Here is a 21,665-nt window from a genome sequence, read left to right as displayed (position 1 = left end):
AGCTTTTCTGAGTCAGTGACTAGTGGCAGGTGAGTTAGTTGGGCCTTCTTTTGGTTTTGCTTTGTGGTTTCTGCGGCTGGAAGCAGCTATTGAAACAATGAGGTGGAGACACCACGCAGAGTCACAGAATAGTTTGTGTTGGAAAGAACTTTAAAGATCATTGAGTTCAAAGCCCTTGCTTCAGGCAGGGACACTTTCCACTTTACCAGGTACCTTATTTGCACTGTAGTGCTCGGATTTATTCTGGTGTGTCCTGGGGAGCTCAAGGTGGAAACCAAGCCTTGAAGCTCCTAGAAACAAAGAAAGCAGGGAATGAAGCTCCATAAGAGAAGAGGAATGTGTTTTTTCCCAGTAATTTCATACACAGGCACTTATCCCTCAGGCTGCTTTCCATGCTAGTAGTACCTGCAGGTTCAAGGCAGGGTGAAGGGCAGCAGCAGAGCGTTTTGGTTAAGATTTTTGTGTAGATGGGTTTCGGAAAGTGTTGCACAGCATATGGCATGGAACTGTTATAAGGATGCAAGAAGGCAGGAGCCACATCTGTGGGAAAAGGACTTGCAATAGTACTGTGATTTGATGAATTATCTTTTCATTTCTGCATCCCTGCACCTATAAAATCCTGTTAATAGCAGAATGGTATTTCTGCAGAATTAGGGATGTAAGCATAAAGGGACATTGGTAGGGTAGAAAAAGACTTAAGCTGCCTCTGTGCAGAATATACATTATTAACAGAAGGGATTTGAACTACTGACTACCTTTGGTGTCTTTGTTTCCTTTACAGTTCCATAAAAATAGACTAACAAGGTGCTTCCTAAGCTTGGAGTTTTTCTTGGTAGAATCTTTACCTGATCCCTGAAATCCCTAAACTTCAGGAGCTTGCAACTGAAGCTTTCAGGCTGGTAGACACAAGGAAACTGTGTTAGTTGTTTTGAGTTGGAAGGGATGGATCAAAGACATATGAGTTCCCTGGTTTGGAGTGTGAGCTGCAGGGCTGGCTCTTCTACCTCTCTCACCACCTTCTTGCTTTGCTCTCCTGCTGCCTGAGTGTGTGCTAATATAGAAATCCCAGGCATGTTTTCCAATACATTTGTTATTTTAAGTGGATGTTTTTATGGATTTTCCTGAAAACTGAGCTTCTACTAATACAGCAAATTAGTGTTGACTGGTGAAATGGAAGCTGTGTGGATGAGTGGAGGAGAGGCAGAATGTTCTTGTGGTGATTACTAAGAGATACCTGCTGTTAATGGAGTGTCCATCTAACTGCTGGTGTGGATGTATGCCCGGCTGTGCATCCATGGGTTTGGAACTTTCATCAGCACGGTACACCCTAGGCATCAACTGCACCCTCCATTTCAGGCCCCTGGAGCAATGAACTGAGGAGTTTGATTTTGTATCTAACAAAAGGTAGAATTGAGCTGTCTGAGGAAGAATGTATGTGCATATTTCCTACCTTTGTCCGTGTCTGAAGAAGGATTTTTAAGGGATTCTTTTACAGACTGATCATTTCAAGGATGGATGTGTATCTCAGACATAAAGAAAGGTTTCTCATTATAGCTGGGATGTACTGTTATATCAAATGCTGATAGGAGTACTGGAGTTACAGTTTCTTATGTCTTTCCACTTAGTCGTTCATATTTTTTTCTTGTGCTTTTAGCCTTACAAGCTTCAGAAATTGTTGGTAGCATTAAGTTACCATTTTGCTCAAGAGGCTGGTATTGCAAAATTAAGGAAAACTCTCTTGGCTCTAGGATGAGAGTGTAAAACCATTTCATGGTATGCTCATCTCTCAAAATTCATGGGAGCTCCTGTACTTCCAGTGTTTGTCACAGGGCTTGGCAAGGATGGATCTGACATTGGTGGTATCTTTAGCTATTTCCAGAAACTGCTCCATGGCCTCTGAAAAAATCCCTGGTTGGAAATGAGCTGAAGCACTGGACAGACTTGCATTGGAAACCTATGTACACTGAATGCGCACCAGGCACATGGAGCTCCCCAACAGGCAGAATGGGCAAACCCAATGAGTTAGTTTGGTAGGCAGAATGCCATAGGCCTTCTTGGCTGCCTGTGCACAAGCTGCTCATTTCAGCTCTGTCAGTCGGCAGCCCCACGTCCTTTTCCAGGAGCAGAACAACAACCCAGCTGAGGGGAGGAATATTCGTTATGTTTGCAGATAACTTTAAATTGGAAGGGGCTGCAAAGTGCGTTGAATTCCAGAATGCCCTAATAAATTTGGGCAATTTAGTATTTGGTGCAAAGATTTGAAAAATAAAAGTAATCTAGTGCACAAAACTAGGTGAAGTGCAGAAGGCTAGCAGGTGCTGGCTTCTCAGAAGAGGATCTGTCTATGAATCACAAACTGTTAGGAGGGACAGCAATATGATACTCGTGACAAATATTAACATGATGTGTATGAGCAGAAATACAGGCAGCATGTGGTGTTTTTGGTGCTACATGCCAAACTGCAGCTCCAGCACTGCTGGGCAGTGGACTTCAAAAATGCTCCAGGGCAAGTGTGGGGACTTGACAGAAGAGTAACAAACCACGGTTTGCAGAAGACTGAAGTGGTTTCTGCTCTGAGGCTAAAGGAATGTGTTGGCATGGTGGTTTGCAAATACGCAGAAGGCTGCTTCCAAGAGGAAAAGGAATAACCGCTGCTTCCAAGAGGAAAAGGAATAACCGCTTTTCCAGGTGATGTCAAACAAGAGCCTTAAATTTCACTTTGAAAGATTCATATTAGGCCTTTTAAAACACCAGTGGTACCTGCTCCTGGAAAAAGATTTACCCAGATTGCTGAAGCTGTCTTGAAAACAAGTTATGATGCATCTGTGGTAGATCCTTTGGGGACTGTGAGATGGATCCCTGGATGTCTATCGCAACCTTGTTTTTATCCTGATTTCCCAGGGAAGCAAAGTTTATGGAACTGTGCTGTCTTTCAGTCTAACACAATTAACTGTGTGACTCCTAAGCCCAATTTGAGCTATGTGGAGGATTCAAAGGTCTGGAGTTTCTGGGAATTTTCTAAGCCCGTGGCTTGCTCTCCATAGGAGAGAGAACTAAATTTTCATCCTTGCTGCAGGAAAGGTAAATAAATATCAGTCCAAATTTATCCAGAGAGCTGATCAGCACATATTTGTTTCTGAACCATTTGTGGCACATTTGACCCTATTAAATGTGTGGGATGGAGCCTGGGCAGTGCCGTGTGTAGGCAGGTGGGATGTGCTGCTGCCATGGAGATGGTGATACTGGTCAGTGACAGGGAGGAGAAGCACTAGAATTGTAGAAACTAGGTTGCAAGAGACCTCTGGCTGTCTCTAATCCCATTCAATTTGAGATGAGACTGTTGCCAATACTAGGTCGTGCTGGCTGTGACTTTGTCTTCCTCAGTCTTCAAAGATTTCAAGAACAGAGATCCCCACCTCCCTGGTGATCTTTTCCAGGGACGGTATTTTTCCTGGTGTTTCCTAATATGAACCTTCCAAGGTGCAGATTCTCCCTGTTGTCCCTCATTTAGAGCTGCTGTGTGGCTCTGTTATCTAGAATCATGGAATGGTTTGGGTTGGAAGGGACCTCAAAGCTCATCCAGTACCAACTCCTGACACCTTCCACTAGAGCAGGTTGCTCTAAGTCCTGTCCAACCTGACCTTGAACACTGCCAGGGATGGGGCAGCCACAGCTTCTCTGGGCAACCTGTGCCAGGGCCTCAGCACCCTCACAGGGAAGAGTAATTATTTCCAAATACACACAATCCGCTGTTAGATTGCCTTTAGACTTCTCTTTGCCAGACTGAACAAACCCAGCTCCTTCCACCCCTTCTTGAAGGCCATGTGCAATCACTGGCTATCTTGGCAGCCCTCACCCAGCTCTTCTCCATAGCTGCCTTAAACTTGGGGGATTGCCAAATTTGGCAGTAGCTAGTATATGATTCCACATGGCAAACTGAAAACCTGTGGCATCTTTTTGAAAACAAACCCAAAAACACTCCCCCCCCCCCCCCCCCCCCCCCCCCCCCAAAGCACAAAAAACCAATGTAGGATATGGCAGTGTAGGATATAACAAGGGCAGATGTCACACTGGTATAAGAGTATGGGTGTGAAATTAAGTAGGTGTAAAGAGGCGTGTTTGAGTTGTCCTTGCTGCTTTAATTTTTCCTTCTTGTGTATGTAATTGAGTGCAGTTTCAGTGCCATACTTTGTTGTTCAGCAGGATCTCTGTTTCCTTCACCAAATAGTTTGGATGCTGAAAAGAGACTGAAAAGGTAATACGGAGAAACACAGTGGAGTGGATTCCAGAACAGTTGTCCTGCTCTAGATTGTAACAAAACCATCCCAAATAGTGCCAGGAAAGACAGCTATAAACCAGTAACCCAGGACTGAGCTGTGGTATAAACCAAGCAAATCTAGTGTCTCCTGATGTTTTATGCCTTTAAAATTTTCAAAGTGGCAATCGATTTTATTATTGGCTACCCAAACCAGTGCTTCCTTAGGGAGAAACAGGAGTGTCATTAGACTGGGCCATACTGGCTGAACTTGGGAAGCACTTAGATACCTAAACCTGGGCTTTTGGGCAATGCCTGGATGAAGAAGGGTTATATGCCTACACTGACCCGTGCCTGGATTGGATTCTGATTTCAGCTGAAGGAGTGACTGTGAGGAAGAAAGGGAAGTCAGGGTAAGCAGTGGGGCAGTTGCTGCCCTTCTGCTGGGGCCTCGGCACATCTGATGCTTGCAACACATCTCACCTGCGTGCTGCAAGACCTGCTTGGGCTCCAGGAGGTTACTGGATCCCCATGCTGTCCCAAGCAGCACAGAAGAGCTCATGCCCGACAGGGTGGACTAGCAACTAAGGCTGTCTTCTGATTTACTCCTTGTCCCTCATTCTCTTGTGCATCAACAGCTTGAAGTCTACAGGAGGGAAGGTGTGTGCATATATATATGTGGAAGGTTGTAAGTTTATCTGTTCTTCTGCTTCCTCTCCTGCACTAATCTGTGTGATACAAGATATTCTTCCTCTCTGGGGAAGATTTTTCCTTCCTGTCAAGGACCACCATTTCTTAGTTGAATTGCTACTGTGGATTGGCATATAGAATTACGTACTGTGCTAGGTCCAGTTCCAGTTCCCAGCCAATACATCTCTTAAAGTAATAGTTCAGTATGAGAGAACATTGTTCAGATCATAGTTGAGTTTTCCATTTGAGAATAAAGGCAGTAAAGGTGTCAGGACACCCAGATGTTATGAATGGATTGGGAAAGGTATTTCCTAGTTTAGTTACTGCAAATACTGGTGTGAACTAGTGCTATAGAGATTTGCTTTGGAAAGTTCTGGCTCTTTTCCCTGCTTGTCTTTTTTGATGGTAGTCTCCAGTGTCTGTGTAGAATCACAGAATCAGCTGTGTTGGAAAAGACCTGTAAGATCATCGAGTCCAACCGTTCCCCAGCACTGCCAAGGCCACCACTAAACCATGTCGCTAAGAGCCTTGTCTGCACAGTTTGGAAACACTTCTGGGGGTGGTGATTCCACCACTGCCCTGGGCAGCCTGTTCCAATGCCCGAGCTCATCTTCTCATCTGTGTTCTTTCAAGTGCAGGTCTCTTGACCATGACTTTCCCAGTATATAATTCGTCAGTCAAATCAGTGGTTAAAGTCTCCTATGTGTAACTATAACTTGCTCGTCCCTGCACATGACACTGGGTTGGAACTGGATGAGCTTTAATGTCCCTTCCTACCCAAACCATTCCATAATTCTATGACACTTTTTTAAGAGTTGGAGGTGAAGCAATCCAAGCTAAAATGTTGTATCACCACATTTTAACATAGCAGTTATTTCTCTTGGCATTACAGTTAGAAGAGCCAGTCCTGACTCTAGAGAAAAGCTTTGTGTTTATTGGTTTTGTAGCTGCTGTAATCTTACTGCATGATCCTAATTGAATACTCAGTGTTTGTACAGGGAAAATGGGCTGGCTATTTCCATTCGAAAAGCTGGGTTATGGAAGTTCACAGTACCAGATGGCTGCGCATACTTCTAATGCTGTGGATTATTAAAGGGCTGTTGTATTTTCGTCTTTCATCCTTCCTCTATTCCTCCTCCCCACATCAACAAATCAATGCTGAATGCCTGGGAGTCTCTCCTGTGCAGTCTTTAGTATATGACATCTTATCATTGGAAACTTTTGTGTTCTAGCTCTTTTGAACTGGTTGAGTTTTATCACCTCTTTGCAGCTGCTTGCGGGCTGAACAATGCCTGGGACACTCCTGAGCCACAGCGTGGTCCTAGGCTGGTTTATCACACAACAGCTCAGAGCTGCTGTCCCCAGCCTGCTCCTTTGGAGCTGATGTTTTCTGTCTGAAGTCATGTGGGAAGCTCCTAAGTTAGACAGAACTGCTGTGTTAGCATTGATACGGAGAATTCTCCAGGAGCTCACCAACAAAGTTGAAGTTGACAAGCAGGAATTCTTTACTGTGATGCCGGGAGACACGGGGGAGAGCCCCTCCTAGCGTGTCTCTCCAAACTGCTAAACAAACGGTCCTTATATAGTCACTAATCATGCATATTCATTACGTGCATTCATGCATATTCATGAGGCTACTTATGTATTACCTCATTCTACTAGAAAGTTTCCCCCCCGTGCGTACAAAAACGTGGTGGTGGTCTCTGAAGGTCGTTTACTTCTTCCAACAATCTTCATCACTCCTGGCAGTCTCTGAAGCACCTGCAGTACATAATGCTCACAGCAGCTTAATTGGTTTGATAACACTGCAGACATAATCATCCTGTCCTACTTACCTGTTAGCTGCAGCTCATCCCTGGACACCTTCTAGTTTCACATACTCTTTATCTACACTTCCTGCTTTTCTATCCTGTTTTTCTTGCACACATTTTTGTAGTAAGGTCATAAGGATCTAAAACTACACCAACTACAATGACTTATATTATACAAGGATGCTCAGTATGTTCTATAGCTGCACTCTATTTTTTCTCTTCTCTGAAACATGTACCTCAGTTGTTTTCCATTGCTACTGTTACAGAGCCATCAAGCTTGACCTTACTTAGAACTTATTCTACTTATTTACAAAGGTTTGTATTTCATTCTGTGCCTCCTTGCCTCAACCCGCATGTGTGAAAGATGCAATGCAAAGAATACTTGAGGACCTACAGTTAGTTTAATTTAAAAAGTAACAGTGTGTCACTTGTCTACCACAAGAAACATCTGAATTTAGAAATGCAGCTACTCTGAAAGATTATAGAAGATGGATAGATGTACCCTGCCTCCATCACTGTGCAGATGTGTTAGACTAAGTAATTTTTGTGGGTGAAAGCAAAGCCTTTGCTATTTACACTTGTGATACCAGGGGGTCATTGGTGTCCTGATTGACTTCCTTCTTAATGGTTTTTAATGGTCCAGATCACTGACTGGTTTGGGCTGGAAGGGACCTTAAAAGCCTATCCAGCTCCAGCCCCCTGCCGCAGGCAGGGACACCTTCCACTAGAGCAGGTTGCTCCAAGCCCTGTCCAACCTGGCCTTGAACAGTACCAAGGATGGGACAGCCACAGCTTCTCTGAGCACCCTGTGCCAGGGCCTCAGCACCCTCACAGGGAAGAGCTTCTGCTACTGTAATGGTAATGTAGGAAGAGGAAGACGTACCTGTAGAGCTCATCTCAGCCTCCCCCTGTCAGGTTAAAGCCATTCCCCCTTGTCCTGTCCCTACAGGCCCTTGTCCAAAGCCCCTCTCCAGGTTTCTTGCAGCCCCTTTAGGCACTGGAGCTGCTCTAAGGTCTCCCTTTAAGGAACCTTCTCCAAGCTGAACCAGCTCAGCTCTCTCAGCCTGGCTCCAGAGCAAAGCTGCTCCAGCACTTGCAGCATCTCTGTGGCCTCCTCTGGACTCACTCCAACAGCTCCAGGTCATTAATGGGACTGTGAACAGCTGCAGTCTGATTTGAGACCTGTATAGGGACACAGACAATTCCAAGCAGTGACATGGCCAAGTGTGTTTATAGAGCAGAAAGCAACTGTTGTGAGCCTTGCATCCTTCATAGACTCTTCAAGAAGGCTTTGCCCTGATGCACGTAATTAACATCCTGAACTTTTATATCCTTTAGAATATCCTTTATATCCTTACTAATCCTTTATATTAAAAATTCTGGCTGCCCAGGGCAGGGCTGGTCTTTTCAGCTTCTGGTGTCTGCATGGCTTGTCCTTGTCAGGGGTATGAGTGTGCATGTGGGGGAAGATGCACTGCTGAAATATAGACTCTTCTGACAGCTAATTTGAAATAAAACATTACTTGGGGGGAAGTAATTTAGAAACCTGAATATAATAGAAATATTTCAAAGAACTAGTGTCCAACAGGAAAACAGCTCAAAGCCATCTTTGCCGTGTATTTTAAGGTAAAAACAAGTAAAAAGCATAAACCAGTTGTCTTGGTGGCTTGCTCACAGTGCACATTTTGGTGACTGTTTGACAGCAGTGTGTGCTCCCATCACAGGAGGGTGAAATTCAGGGCCTCTGCTCTCATATCTGAAATCAGCCCTGAAAGCTGCTCTGCCTACGAAGTGCCAGCTCCCACCCCCTTCTGGGTTTAGTGAGACAAGAGAGCTCACATTCGTTAACGCAGGTCACTCTTTCATGTCAGAGGCTCAAAATGAGCTGGGAGCTCTCTGCGGTGTACACTAGGTCTGTGCTCACTTCATCTGGAAGTGCAAGAGGTGGGTTGGTGGCTCAAACCAGAGAACAAGTTGTTTGTTCCCCACAAACGGGCATGGATGGCACCTCAGTAGCCTTTCTGCTGATGTCAGTAACAGGCAGGGGTGGGAATGGGGTTTAATCACAGAGGACCACGCAATCACCTCTCCTAAGTGACATTCCTAAGAGTATCTCCCGCTTTTCCTCCAGACTCAGAGCCTAAGTCTGAATAAAACATAGGGTACTTGAGAGCTCTTCAACGCATCATCAGTGAGGCTCCTTTCCCCTGAATATGTTACTTATCAGGCCTGGAGTTGCAGGCTGGCAATGTGCTCGTGCTTATAGGACAACAGCCCTAAAGTTCTCTCCCCAGTGTTCACCAGGCTTCTGAGTCCAGAATAGATATGATACAGTAAAGCTTAATATTACTGTAAGCTGTAAATGACCCTTAAACTATGCTCTATAGGGCTCAAAAGTTCAGGAGATGCTGTTGTAGGAAATGCTGGTGCACCTCAGAAGCAGTAGCTGGCATTCTTGAGGAGCCAGAGCTACAAATCTCCACCACAGGAGTTTCTCCCCTTGTCATTAAAGCTGTAAGGAAGACTGTAGCACAGGTTTTGTTCTTGGTTGAAGTGCTGCTAATTCTGGACTCTGCCAGTTGCTCACTTGAACTGACGTAGCTGCTTCTGCAGCCACTTGATGACTCATGACAAGGAACAGTGGCTGAAAACACCAGCAAAAAAACCCTGATATGAGCTCCCTGCTTTGGCTCACTTTGGTTGCACAGACCAAAGCATCTGCCAGCATAATGAGGAGTGCAGCATCAAAATGGGAATGAACAATTATTGAATGACATGCTCATCTTCTGTGGCATGCACCGTTGCTGTTGGCAGCAATAAGAGCATGGTATGAAAGCAGTACCTTTGACCTGACAAGTGAACATGTTCAACCAGTCTATCTGTTGGGGCAAGCTCATTCCCAATAAATGTTTTTTGTCTTGTAAAACTTCAAGTAGCCATCTGATGGTTTCCAGTGAGTGAACATGCAGGTTGCTGTAGGCAGCCTCCCTGATGCTTTGAGGCTTCTCCAGAACTCATCCTAGTAATACATGGATGTACATGTACAATACATGTACTGCACATGGGGTGCAGTATTTTTGACCTAAAAGTGATCTTTTGCAGCTGTGATAACACGCTTTGTTCTTCATGTTTTTGTAAAGACTGACTGGCAAAGGACAGTCAGGCTCTGGGTGTCTCTACCTTCCCTTTAAGGTGGTGTTAGAGCTCATGTCAGTTCTTCTGAAAACCACACGTTAACTTGGGTAGGTATTGGGAAATAAGCGTATATTTTTCCTTTAGGGGTGCTGTCAAGACTAAAAGCAAAGCTTGGCGGTCAGATGACTGGTTTTGTTTGCGCAGGATTAACCCCTCTGTGGCTTTTTGTCCCTAGTGAAAATGTCAATGAACTTTGGAGGAGGGGAGTATAGGCTTGTGCTGAGTCTATGGAGTCAAGGAAACTTCCCAGGTGGTCATGGGGGAATTGCTCTTAACTTAGGGAATGTTGTAGCCAAGCTGAAGCAGGTCACCCGTAAGAAATAGGTCTCTGAAGTTTGCCAGGTTGCCATCTCAAACTTCATTCATGATTCCACCAGGCAATGAAAGAGCAATGAGACTTCAGGATTTGAGCATCAGATCCTCCTCTGGGTTGTCTGTGAAGGTGCAAGGTGATGAAAGATGTCTCCTGGGCCTGGAGGGATGTAAGGGGACAGGCACTTTGATGACAAGAGAGTTTTGCCAGTAACTGCATTTTTTGGATATACAGTGTCCATATACATCTTTAAAGCCTGTCTTCCTGCCCCTGTTCTTGGTGGCCTCTTAACCTCTTGGATTCAGTTGCTGAATAGGATAACTGCACAAAAGATGGAAGTGAGGAATGAACGAGTGCACAGCTTATCTCAAAGATCAGGAGTTACTAAGAGCTGGTTTTCATATATAGTCTCTAGAAAAATTTTCCTGCCGGCTATGGATCTCCACATGTCTGAAGGTTTATGCTAGTAGGGCATGGTTTTGTTAGGGTTTTTTTGTGTGTGTTTTGTTTTAGTTTAAGGGTCATTTACAGCTTACAGCAATATTAAGCTTTACTGTATCACATCTATTCTGGACTCAGAAGCCTGGTGAACACTGGGGAGAGAACTTTAGGGCTGTTGTCCTGTAAGCACGAGCTGGTTAAGTCTTCACTAGTGTTTTCTGATGGCTGGATAAAGGATAGCAAAATGATGGCATGACATCCTCCTTCACACTCTGCTGAGCCTGCAGATCAGAGTAAAGATGTACTGTTGTTTCCTTTAGTGGTTGCAAGGACTCTTGTTAATTCTGCATTAGGATGAGCTATTCAGATTTACTTACTGCAGCTCTTCTGCTTCCCTCCTCCCTTTTTTTAATTTAGTTCTGCTGGATCATGGTTTTAGCCTTTCTGCTAAATTCTGGAGTTAGATACAGTACTTTTCGGAGGATGTTCAGCTCTCCAATATGAGGGCCAGTATCTCCAGTGTTAAACTAGTCCATATCTGGCATTTGTCTCTTGAGAAAGGTTTGTGAAGTGGGTGCTGCACCAGCTATCACAGACAGAGGACTTGCTTGCAGTTGTTGGAAAAGCTGGTCACCTGTAGGAGGTCTGTGTTAGCATTCAGCAAGTACTGCTGAGGTTCTGCTCACAATATGGCTATTTACCTGTTTTTTTAAGGTGTGTAGGAAGACAACAGATCTATAGTAGTACGTTTCCTTTCTGCAGAAATGCAGTCTAACAGAGAGAATGGCACAGAAGTAACACTCAGACTGCATTAGGTTTGAAATCAGTTCACAGAGGAGCAGGTGTGCAAGGTGAGCAAGTATTGGTTGACTTGTGACTTATCTTCATTTTTTTGTGGTATTTTTGTTTTGCAGAAGAGAGGAATATTGGAACAGTGAGATTAAAGGCAAAGCTATCTGAAAAAGTCTTCCCTGTGAGGGTGCTGAGGCCCTGGCACAAGTTGCCCAGAGAAGCTGTGGCTGCCCCATCCCTGGCAGTGTTCAAGGCCAGGTTGGACGGGGCTTGGAGCAACCTGGTCTAGTGGAAGGCATGCCTGGCCGTGGCAGGGGGTTGCAACTGGATGAGTTTTAAGGTCCCTTCCTGCCCAAACCAGTCTAGGATGCTATGATGGCATTTAGCTGATGTAAAGTTACATGGCCACTGGGTGGGAGCATTCTTCTTCCAAGCCATTCTGTTTCTCTTCAGAGAAAGAGAGGGGCAGAACCTCCTCTAGATCTCTGCAGTCCTGTTGTGTGGGTGCACCTCCTGTCTGGTGCTCATGTCCTCCAACCAGTGTTGATCATTATCAGCTCTCACAGACTCCTCTTGCTGCCTTGTGTTAATCTGGAGGGCTCCTGGGATTTTGCTGAGTTGAAGCTGCTGTTTTGCCAACTGATGCAATGTTTCTGGTGAATGGACCTATTTCTTTAGGGTATGGGATTGAAAATTGCTAAATTCATGCCACTTAGTGTTTCAGTACAATGTAGCCCTAACTATTTTTGATAAAAGGCTTCAGTGAAATAAACCCAAAGATGTGCATGGGGCAGCAAATGAAACCTCCAGCTGCATAAACAGATCAATAAACTGATTTGTGTTTGCTGACCAGAAGAAAAATCTAATTGCAGGTACTCCATAGTCAGTGTTTGTGGGGAAACTAGAGTAATTGCAATAATCAGAAATCCAGTTTGCTCTTGTTTGGAGTTTATTCTATAGGTTCCATTAAACTGGTCTTGTGCAGTGCACAGCCCTCTCAAGGCTTTGGCTGGTTATGTATTCAAGGTTTCTACATCTTCAGACTGGTAACCTCTTCATGGATTTCTTCAGATTCTAAATTATCTCATTTGGCTTTTTTTAATATGAGTTGAAGTAATACTGTTCCTGGTGTTTAGAGGCTTCTTCCACCTTCCAGAATCTCCTGCTCTGTGTTGGGCAGACATTAGTTGACTGAAGTTTGAATGCATCTGAACATCAAAAATAGCTCTGAGGTTGCCCCGGGTTCCAAATCTATGCAGTTACTAACATCTGTGAGAGGAAATAATGCTTTTGTGCATGTTCTGAAGATAGGCTTCCAGGAAAAGTATTGTGTCAGTCCTGAAGTGTTTCTCACCTGAGTGCATTTCTTACATCTTCCTGGATTTAGGTTACAAAGAGAGGATGGAGATCCTGCCATGACTGTATCTCATGAGGGACAATATTCAGAAAGGTAAAAAAGTTTAGATAGAAGGGAAACTATACACAAGAAAAACAGTACAGTTGGAGTCATGTGAATCTGTTTTCTCCATTTGAGTGGGACAAAAGCTGTCTCAAGGTGTCACAGTTGTCTCAATTACTAGTAGCAGTAATGAAGATGAAGAAGTCAAGAGTTCTTGAAAAGCTACTAAAGGAGAGTAGAATTGTCACCAGCTTTTATTATCGCTTTGAATTAAAGTTGGTAAATTGGGTAGACATTAGCTTGGACATCTCATTAGTATTATTTTTAGAGCAGAAAATGAGACCTCTATGAAGGAAATGGAGTGGAGTGAGCTTTGTTTGCAAGGAGGAGGACAAGGAAAGAAGTGATTGGAAGTTAATGGGATGTAGACAGGTCATGATGACTTTAATGAGTTTAACTGTGTGAATAGCTGATAACTTAAATGAGTCTCAAAAAAGGCTACAGAAAATTGTGTTTTTAAAGTATTTGAAGGCAAGCCTGGTGAAAGCGGAGGGAAAACCTCTTGTAGCTGGGTTTTGTTTGGATCTGTGTGTCTGTGGAATAGAGAATCCAAAGGTCATCTGTAACCAGAGATCTGGAGTTTAAAAGGAACATGACGTGTTGACCTGCCAGTGGACATATGGAATGACTCTGGTATTATATGAGATTATGCCAATGAAGATTAAGCCCTACAAGTTGATGCCCTTCACTGTTATTTAACAAAGAAGCCTTACCCAGAAGTCTGGTAGGAAGTGAGTAGCTTGAAATGGGATTTTTATCTCCCTCTGGCAGAGGCATATTTTGCTTTTTTTGGATGTGTTGCTATCAATAGCGTAACCAAAGAGCTCAGTTGCACCATTTATAACACAGACCAGTGTGTTCAGTGAAAATTTTAAACATTATTGTGTTTTTTGCTACATTTGGAAAGGGGTTTTGTTATTGTATTTATCCTGTGTATAAACAAACACTAACAAGTCTCTGATCAAAGATTGTCCTGGTTCTATTCTAACAAGTGCCTGCTTTTTCTTACCATTTGTGTCAAGATGCGTTTCATCAGCTAAGAAAAATTGATTTAAGGCTGGTCATGACAAACTATATGCGAAAGCAGTAGACAGAAAAGCTATTTTTTTAAGAAATCTTTGTGTTAGATGATCTTATTCTTGACAGGAAGAGGGAAGTGGATTTTGGATGTGGTTTCACAGTGCAGAACTGCTGCCTGATCTGTAGAAAGTTGTGCTTCCTCTCCTGAGCACTCTGGCTCAAAGTATTTCCATCTCTACCCTGAATGCATTCAAGGAACATTTATAGGTTTTTATTCATATACCAGGTTTTTCTTTCAATTCATATCATCAGTTCATATCATCTTCACTCTTCTCTTGCATAGTTACATCCCATTTTAGCTGAGCATGCCAGGCTGATCTAGTCATTGCTTTAAAAGAAGCACTTCCTGTTCCTTATTATCCTAGTAGCTGGTTACTCAGCTAGAGTCAGAATCCCAGACTGGTTTGGGTTGGAAGGGACCTTAAAGGTCATCCAGTTCCAACCCCTTGCCATGGGCAGGGACACCTTGCACTACATGAGGTTGCTTGAGTTCATCTTCCATGCCTATGTGATGGACTGCCCATGTCCCAGGAGCAGGGCTGGAACTCTCAGAGCGTCCTGTCTTTCATTATAAAATCCTCCCATGGATACAACAACTCTCTTCCTGGTGCCTTTGGGTCTTTTGAAGGAGAAATTTGCTTTTGGTAGCAATAAATGGACCTCAAAAAAATCAGGACATGCCTTTTTTTAGACCTTTTGCGTGTGGAAAGGGCATTGCATCTGACTGTACAGTTGGTGGACTCCCAGTTTTAAACTAGCTGGGTTCCTCCTCACTAAATGAAGAGTGAAAGACAGAGGGTAGCAGTCTTTTCCTTTTTTAACCACACATGCCATTTGCGCTTGTGTTTAGACATCACCTGAATTATTGTATCAGAATCTTCATTGATGGATCTGCTCAGGCTTTTTGTTTTCATGTACTTGAAAAATTCAGTACCGGTGGTTTCAGGAGGGGTGAGACCCCCACAACACCTGGTGACTGCAGAAACCTGCTCTAGCCAGGGTCAAATCATCACTTGGGTTTTCACACTGGCCATATTGCCTTCACTCGTACACTGGACTTTGCCACCGTTTTCTTCCTAGCTTTGTCCACAGCCCAACCTTCACCTCATGCTAAAGGCAATATTCTCACTTCAGGATTGATGCAGAGGTCAGTGATCCATTCTCTGTGAGCAGTGCATCTTGCATTCAAGCAGTAATTGTTTCATTGGATACAAAGCACTTGGACTGAGGAGGGTCTTCATGGGATATAGCTACTGCTCCTTTTTATTGTGTGATTTTGGAAAATGACTTGAAAAGATGACGTGGGAGCAGAATGTAGATCTGGGAGCCCATGTGTGTTCATGATACAGCAACTGGAGCAAGATGTGTGTGTGACCATTGTGTGACTGCTGGAGAAGATGGAGCTGTGCAAGGGGGTGAAGGCACCTGGAAACTGGGGATGTCTGTGTGTGTGTATATGACTCTAAGGGCAAGGATGAGAGGGGTCTGGTGGCTAGAGGGACCAGGGAAGTCCCAGCCAGCTGCTGGAGAGATGTTCGAGTCTGGGGTTGACCAAGACTGCCTCTGTGTCTGTGCACATCCGTGTGTAGGTGTGTGTAGGCTTAAGGCACCTGGGAAGACCCATGAGATCCAGGGTCATTTGAGTGCCCAAACCCAGCTGCTGGAGGCATCCATACTCCACCTATGCACATGCAGACATTCCCCATAACTTAGCCTTTCCCCCTAACAGTCTCTTGAAGTTAGTGTGTCTCATTCTGAAGACACAACTCATTCTTCTCATCCTGAAGTCATTCACGTGACTTCTTGTCAGGGACTGTCGTGATAGGACAAGGGATGATGGGTTAAAATTTAAACAGTGAAAGTTCTTGTTAGGTATAAGGAGAAAGCTCTTCCCTGTGAGGGTGCTGAGACCCTAGCACAGTTTTTCCAGAGAAGCTGTGGCTGCCCCATCCCTGGCAGTGTTCAAGGCCAGGTTGGATGGGGCTTGAAGCAACCTGGTCTAGTGGAAGGTGTCCCTGCCCATGGCAGGGGTTGGAACTGGATGAGCTTTAAGGTCCTTTCCAACCCAAGCCACTTTGGGATTCTCTTTGGACAAATAGTTTTGGTCACAACTCTGAGATTTGAGGTTAAAAGACAACAAAAGCACCTTTTGGGCATGAGAAGAATTAATTAATCAGCAAAGCTATGCTGGGGTGTTTCATTGTAATAATCTCTTTTGTGTTTCAGCCCTGGCCCAGTGTCTCCAACCTGGCCAAGGATTTCATTGATCGTCTACTCACGGTGGACCCTAGTGAGAGGATGACAGCCCTTCAGGCACTGAAGCACCCATGGGTGGTCAGCATGGCAGCCTCGTCCTCCATGAAGAACCTACACCGTTCCATCTCACAGAACCTTCTCAAGAGGGCGTCTTCCCGCTGCCAGAGCACCAAGTCTGCCCAGTCCACCCGCTCCAGCCGCTCCACCAAATCCAACAAGTCACGGAGGGTTCGAGAACGGGAGCTGCGTGAGCTCAACCTGCGCTACCAGCAGCAGTACACTGGCTGAGCACTGAGCTGGGACCTGCCAGGCATCTTCACATGTCTTTTCTGCAGTGTAGGTGTGCAGCATCCACACACTCAATGAGGAACATCTAGGTTCCTCCTTCTCTCCCTCGAGGTGTCCCCTGCCATGAGGAGGTATCCTTACCATGAGGAACCTTGTCATGGCTATTACCCTGCAAGCTGTGCCACAGGGGTCTCATGTCTGAAACGGGGGAGCCCTTGTGGCTCAGAGCACAACTCAAGAGTCTCAAGTAACACACAAATTAAGGAGCCACATGGGGAGAAAAGCTCTTTCTGTAGTCCAGGAGCTTGGTTGTTCATAGTTATTTATTAATTCCAGAGCATTAAGTTTCTCTCACTTGCATATAAAAAAAGAAGGAATCACTTAAAGTGGATGCACACACACCTTAAGTGTGTGCACAGACACATGTGGGTGTGTATCAGTTTTGAAAATGATACATACACAGAGTTGGAGCAGGTTTAGTGGAATCTGTGGTGCCTTGATAGTGAGGCTGGTATGAATCATAGCATCAGAAGTAGGATAGCTCTGATTCACTGGTGTGCTGCCCACCAGCTGCTTGCTGAAGTGATGCCAGTTTTCTGGGATGTCTGGAAAGCTGTGAGGTTTCCCCAGGGGCTGTCATCCACCTCACAGCATTGAGGGATTACTGGAGCTGCACCAGAGCTGCTGTGCAATTTGGGAATAAGGCTGAAATGCTGCGAGCTTGAAGCTTAGAGTCTGGCTCCTTGGATCTGGACAAGGGATGCTTCTGGTGGAAGGGTGGGAAGATGATCATTGTTCTGCAGGTACTTAATTGTACACAGAAAGATGTCTTTGGCAAGACAGGATTTTGGGGGGTTCCTTGCTGTCCTTCTTGAATTATCCCTCCTGTATTTACATCAAGATCAGTGCCTTCCAGGCAGGGTTTGTTCTTGCTGTGACCAGCCCCTGTCACATGTGGTTTTTGCCCTTCAGACCAGCATTACCAACTGTGTCACTTCACCAGAGCTTTAGTGGTTCCAGGTCTTGCTCTCTCTCTGCAGGTTTTACAGGGCTCCCCTGCTTGCATGCCTGCTCTGCCCTGGTACTGCTGTCCCTGCTCTGGGACAGTGAAGGGGTGGTGGGAGATGTTGGGATAGCCATAGATGGCTCCATAGCATCAGGGTAAGGGTTTGAGTAGTGGAGGCCCAGTCCTGGAGTGTCAGCAGTGACAATACCCTGGAGACACTGTGTGAACACTTTAAAGCTGCTGGGAGTGACTTAAATTCAACAGGAAAAAGCTGCCTTTCAGTTTTCTTGGGCTGGATGGGTGCTGTGGGGGCCTCTTGTGAAGGACCTTGCAGGGGAGGTGGGAGCTTTAGAGCTGAGCTTTGTGCAAACCTGCTGAGATATCTCCCCAACTAGTTAGAGCAGTACATTGGGGCTGATGGCACAGTGGCAGGGTAGATTTGGCCTCTTGTGGTAGCAGAGACAAGACCTGCAGTGAAGGAGAATGTTGGGCTTGGAAACTTTTCATATGGAACCCTATGGTTTGCTTTATGCTGTGCACTTGGAAGTGCTTGCTTGGCTCTGAGCTGGAGATGCAGGCTATGCAAGCTCAAGGGCTGGTGAGCATGGCCTCTCCACCCAAGATTGATGTCTGTGCCACCACATTTTACTGTCAGCAAGGTTTTAAGTGGTCGGTCACATCTTCAGGGAGCTTCAAAAGCAGCTCAACCTCAGTGGGGGAAAATTGAGTTTGCTGTGCTAAGATGGGCTATAACCACTGTGAGCACAGCCTGTGAGCCTAGGCCTGTGATGGGGAATACAGCAGAGGACACCTGAGGACAGGAGGTGTGTGTAGCAATGGTGAATTCTAAGTCCTTTGCATGGTTTTGCATATTATTCTTAGAACTGTGCATCCTTTGCAGGCTGCCCTTTCTCTGAGTAGCTATCCTACATGTGGTCTTTCTTCCATAAGCTTTAGCAGATATCACAGAATTACCTAAAATTTGGGAGGTTTTTTCAGCTCTGTGGGTTGCAAAAAAAAAATTCTTTTACCTTCTCACATAGTTTTTCCCTGGTTCATTATTATGAACTGTAAGCTGGATGTGATTTCTGTTACCTGACAAAACAGGCAGCTTACCTTGTCTTGCTTCATAAACAATTCAGTGGCCCTCAGATGACTCTCCAAAAGCAGCAACCATGTTACGACAAGTAGCAACTGGAAAATTCTTCTTTCACTGTATGTTGAGAGATAGCAGAATGCTCTCAGGGCTTCTGTCTTTGAGTGTATAGGAGTCTTGGAGCATCACTCAGGCACTGTGCTCCCTTTTGCCTCCTGGGTGCTCTCATGGCCATCCCCAGATTATCTTGCACTATGCGTAGTCTTAAAAAAGGTGTTTTGCCTGTGTAAGGAGGTCAAAGCGATGAACTGAGCTGACCTCTAGAACCTGGGACCCTTCCCTTTAACCATTAGGCTATCAAAATGCACAGGCATTGTGCAGGTGCCTACCGATACTGCTCCTTCATATGTTCTCTTGTGTAGGATCCGTGAAGATGGAGATGAGGTCAGGAAGTTGAGCTCTGCTTTGATCAGGCTTGTTTTTCCACCTTCACAAAACAGAACAATGATCTGTGTCAGTTTTTGCTTTGTTGCTCTTTTCAGTAGTTGGTGGAAGGAGGAGCTCACAGTAGTGTCACTTGAGGTGATTTTGGGGTGGAATATGTTTTGGGAAGCACGATACTGCTATGTAGATTCCTGACAGTGTCAAGTTCCTGTGATGATGGTCTAGGACTGGGAAGTTAATTGGCAGAAGGGAGGATCCTTCACTGACAGGAGCAATACTGGAGAGCTGCAGCCCATCTTCTTGAGATGTGGAGATGTTTGTGGTCCTCAGGCATCCCGCTGCTAGGGAATTGCACCAGAGAGGACCATGTCCATCCCATAGGGGGCTTTCTCTTCTATATAAAAATAACTCTAATTCTCTTCACAAATGCAATGCATTCTTATTTACATGGAAAAATCAATATAAACATGGGGAAAATCTGTATGGGCTTTCCTTAGTTCATTTTATTATAACACTCCTGGCTCAGTCCCTCTTTTTTTTCTAAACTCAGTATTTTCAGGACCTCTTGTACCCAGACAATGACATGTGTGGGCAGAGGTGCACTGGCAGAGCTCCATCCAACTGACCCTTGGAGTCCTTGGTGATCTTTCTGCTTTCACTTTATCTGGAAAGCTGGGGTGGTCCAAATGCTGTGTTGCATGATCCAGCTTAAGGGCATTTTTTCTGGTGCTTTTACCCTTGCAGTTGTGGCACATTTGCAGCTGGATCAGAGGAGGCACACACAGGCAAAGTGCTGTGATTTTGAGCCATAGTTCAAGTGCCTTCAATCCTCTTCTAAGAAGCTCTTTACTGTGAATTACTTTGGTCATCTATCTTCCATATATATTCCACAGGAGCACCTCAGTGCTCGGTTTATCTCTAGTCTCAGGAGTTTACAATTTTCAGGAGTGCCTTGTTTGGGGATTTTAGAAGCTATAATCTCTCTGATGTGATTTTTTTTTTCCTGCTCTTCCATTAATTTTTAAATCTTCTTGTTTGGCTCTTAATGGTGGTTCTGATTTGACTGGCAGGGTTTTGGGGAAGACTTCCTCTGCTGCCGAATTAGCTGTGAGGAGTCAGGTAACAAACACATTCCAGCCCCTTGCTGAGTTGCAGCTTCATATTAGCTGGGGTGCAGATCTCCTGGCTGCTTTTGTTCACGCAATGAAAATTAAGCTGGAATGACACCTAGTGGCACATTGTAGTGTGTCCATTTACAGCACTCTCCTGGTTTCCTTCCCTGCATTCCTGGATGACATGCTCTTACAAAGAGGACTCTGGGTTTGGTGTGCTGAGTGATGGTCATGGACCACACCTGCAGTCTTCATGTTCAGCAACCTTCTCAGCATGACACCATTTTATCCTGAAGTGATACAGTGATCCTTAAGAGCAATTAGACAACATAGGGCTGAGCATGTGCACCCACTGGAATATATCAACCCGCAGTGTCTCAAGGAGGTGCTCACCAGCACCCTGCCTTGGGGAGGCATCTTGGGGGACAGTAAGAGAAGGAAAAACCTAAAGACACCGAGGCTGGAATCACTAGGTTTGGGACTTTCTCCCATCATGAGACACTATGGTGTAGCTCAGTGTGTTGCTTTCCAGCATATTCTATTTCAGGGGAATGCGGCTGTAAGGAGTAGAGGGAATGATGGTTGGTTGTCTTTCGGAACTTAGCAGTACTGTGTAAGACATCCCCATCTTTTTGCCCTGGGAGTCTCACTGCTTTCTTGGGGGACAAATTTATGGCTTCAAAGCATGTGGCCTGTCAGATCCATGTTTTTTATATACTTTTTTAAGGGTTATTGGAAAGGAATGGAAAGGCCTTCCAGAAATAACATTAGATGGTCTACAGCCTTACATTCAGATTTTGAATACACCGTATTTTTCTATTTTGCTAAAATAACAGTTACTTGTCAATGTTTGTTTTACTTTTCACCCTTCTCAGGCTTCTAAAAACCTAACATGTCAACTAAGTGGTGGTAGAAACCTCCGTTTCTTCAACACAGGGGAAGTCTGTGCTATTTGACACTGAGCTTGTGAGCATCCAGAAGCTTCTGCCAGTCCTTGGACTGTATTGTTCTTGGAAATGCACAACTGTATGTGAATGTTTTATATCCATGACTGGAGTGCAAGCACAGACAAAAGGGCTCTGACCTGGCTTTGGTAGCGTGGAAACCAGATGCGGAGTGGGGACTGTGTTACAGATTTATGTTGAAAATGATAAATCCTCAAACTCTTTAACTTCTTTGGAATTTGCTAATTTTCTTTTTGTAGTCTTTTCTACTTTGGTAATTTACTGCTCAGTTTCTCAATCCTGTTTTCTACATGGGTGTTAGGCTGAAGTACTAATATGGTCAACTTTGATGCAATGCACAAGCTGGAATAGGAGGCATGGGCAATGTGACCACTTGGCAACAGCTCTGGATTTGGATCTGCAGAAGCTATGGTGAGCTCTGGAGAGAGATAAAAGCAGCTGTACAGTGTCCTGCAGGTGTGA

The 21,665-nt window shown here is 44.8% G+C and overlaps 1 protein-coding gene across 1 annotated transcript in view; it reads left to right on the top strand.

Moving 5' to 3' along the window:
- Positions 1–16,580, top strand: part of PSKH1 (protein serine kinase H1) — a 31,291-nt gene extending 14,711 nt beyond the window's left edge. Inside the window, exon 2 of the mRNA XM_005152279.2 lies at positions 16,263–16,580. Within this exon, the coding sequence (XP_005152336.1) occupies positions 16,263–16,580 (318 nt within the window). The remainder of the gene's footprint in view (positions 1–16,262) is intronic.
- Positions 16,581–21,665: the final 5,085 nt, after the last annotated feature.

The sequence above is a fragment of the Melopsittacus undulatus genome, chromosome Z (assembly GCF_012275295.1).
Source record: "Melopsittacus undulatus isolate bMelUnd1 chromosome Z, bMelUnd1.mat.Z, whole genome shotgun sequence".
In the NCBI taxonomy this organism is placed as follows: Eukaryota; Metazoa; Chordata; class Aves; order Psittaciformes; family Psittaculidae; genus Melopsittacus; species Melopsittacus undulatus.
This window is presented reverse-complemented; position numbering and strand designations above follow the sequence as displayed.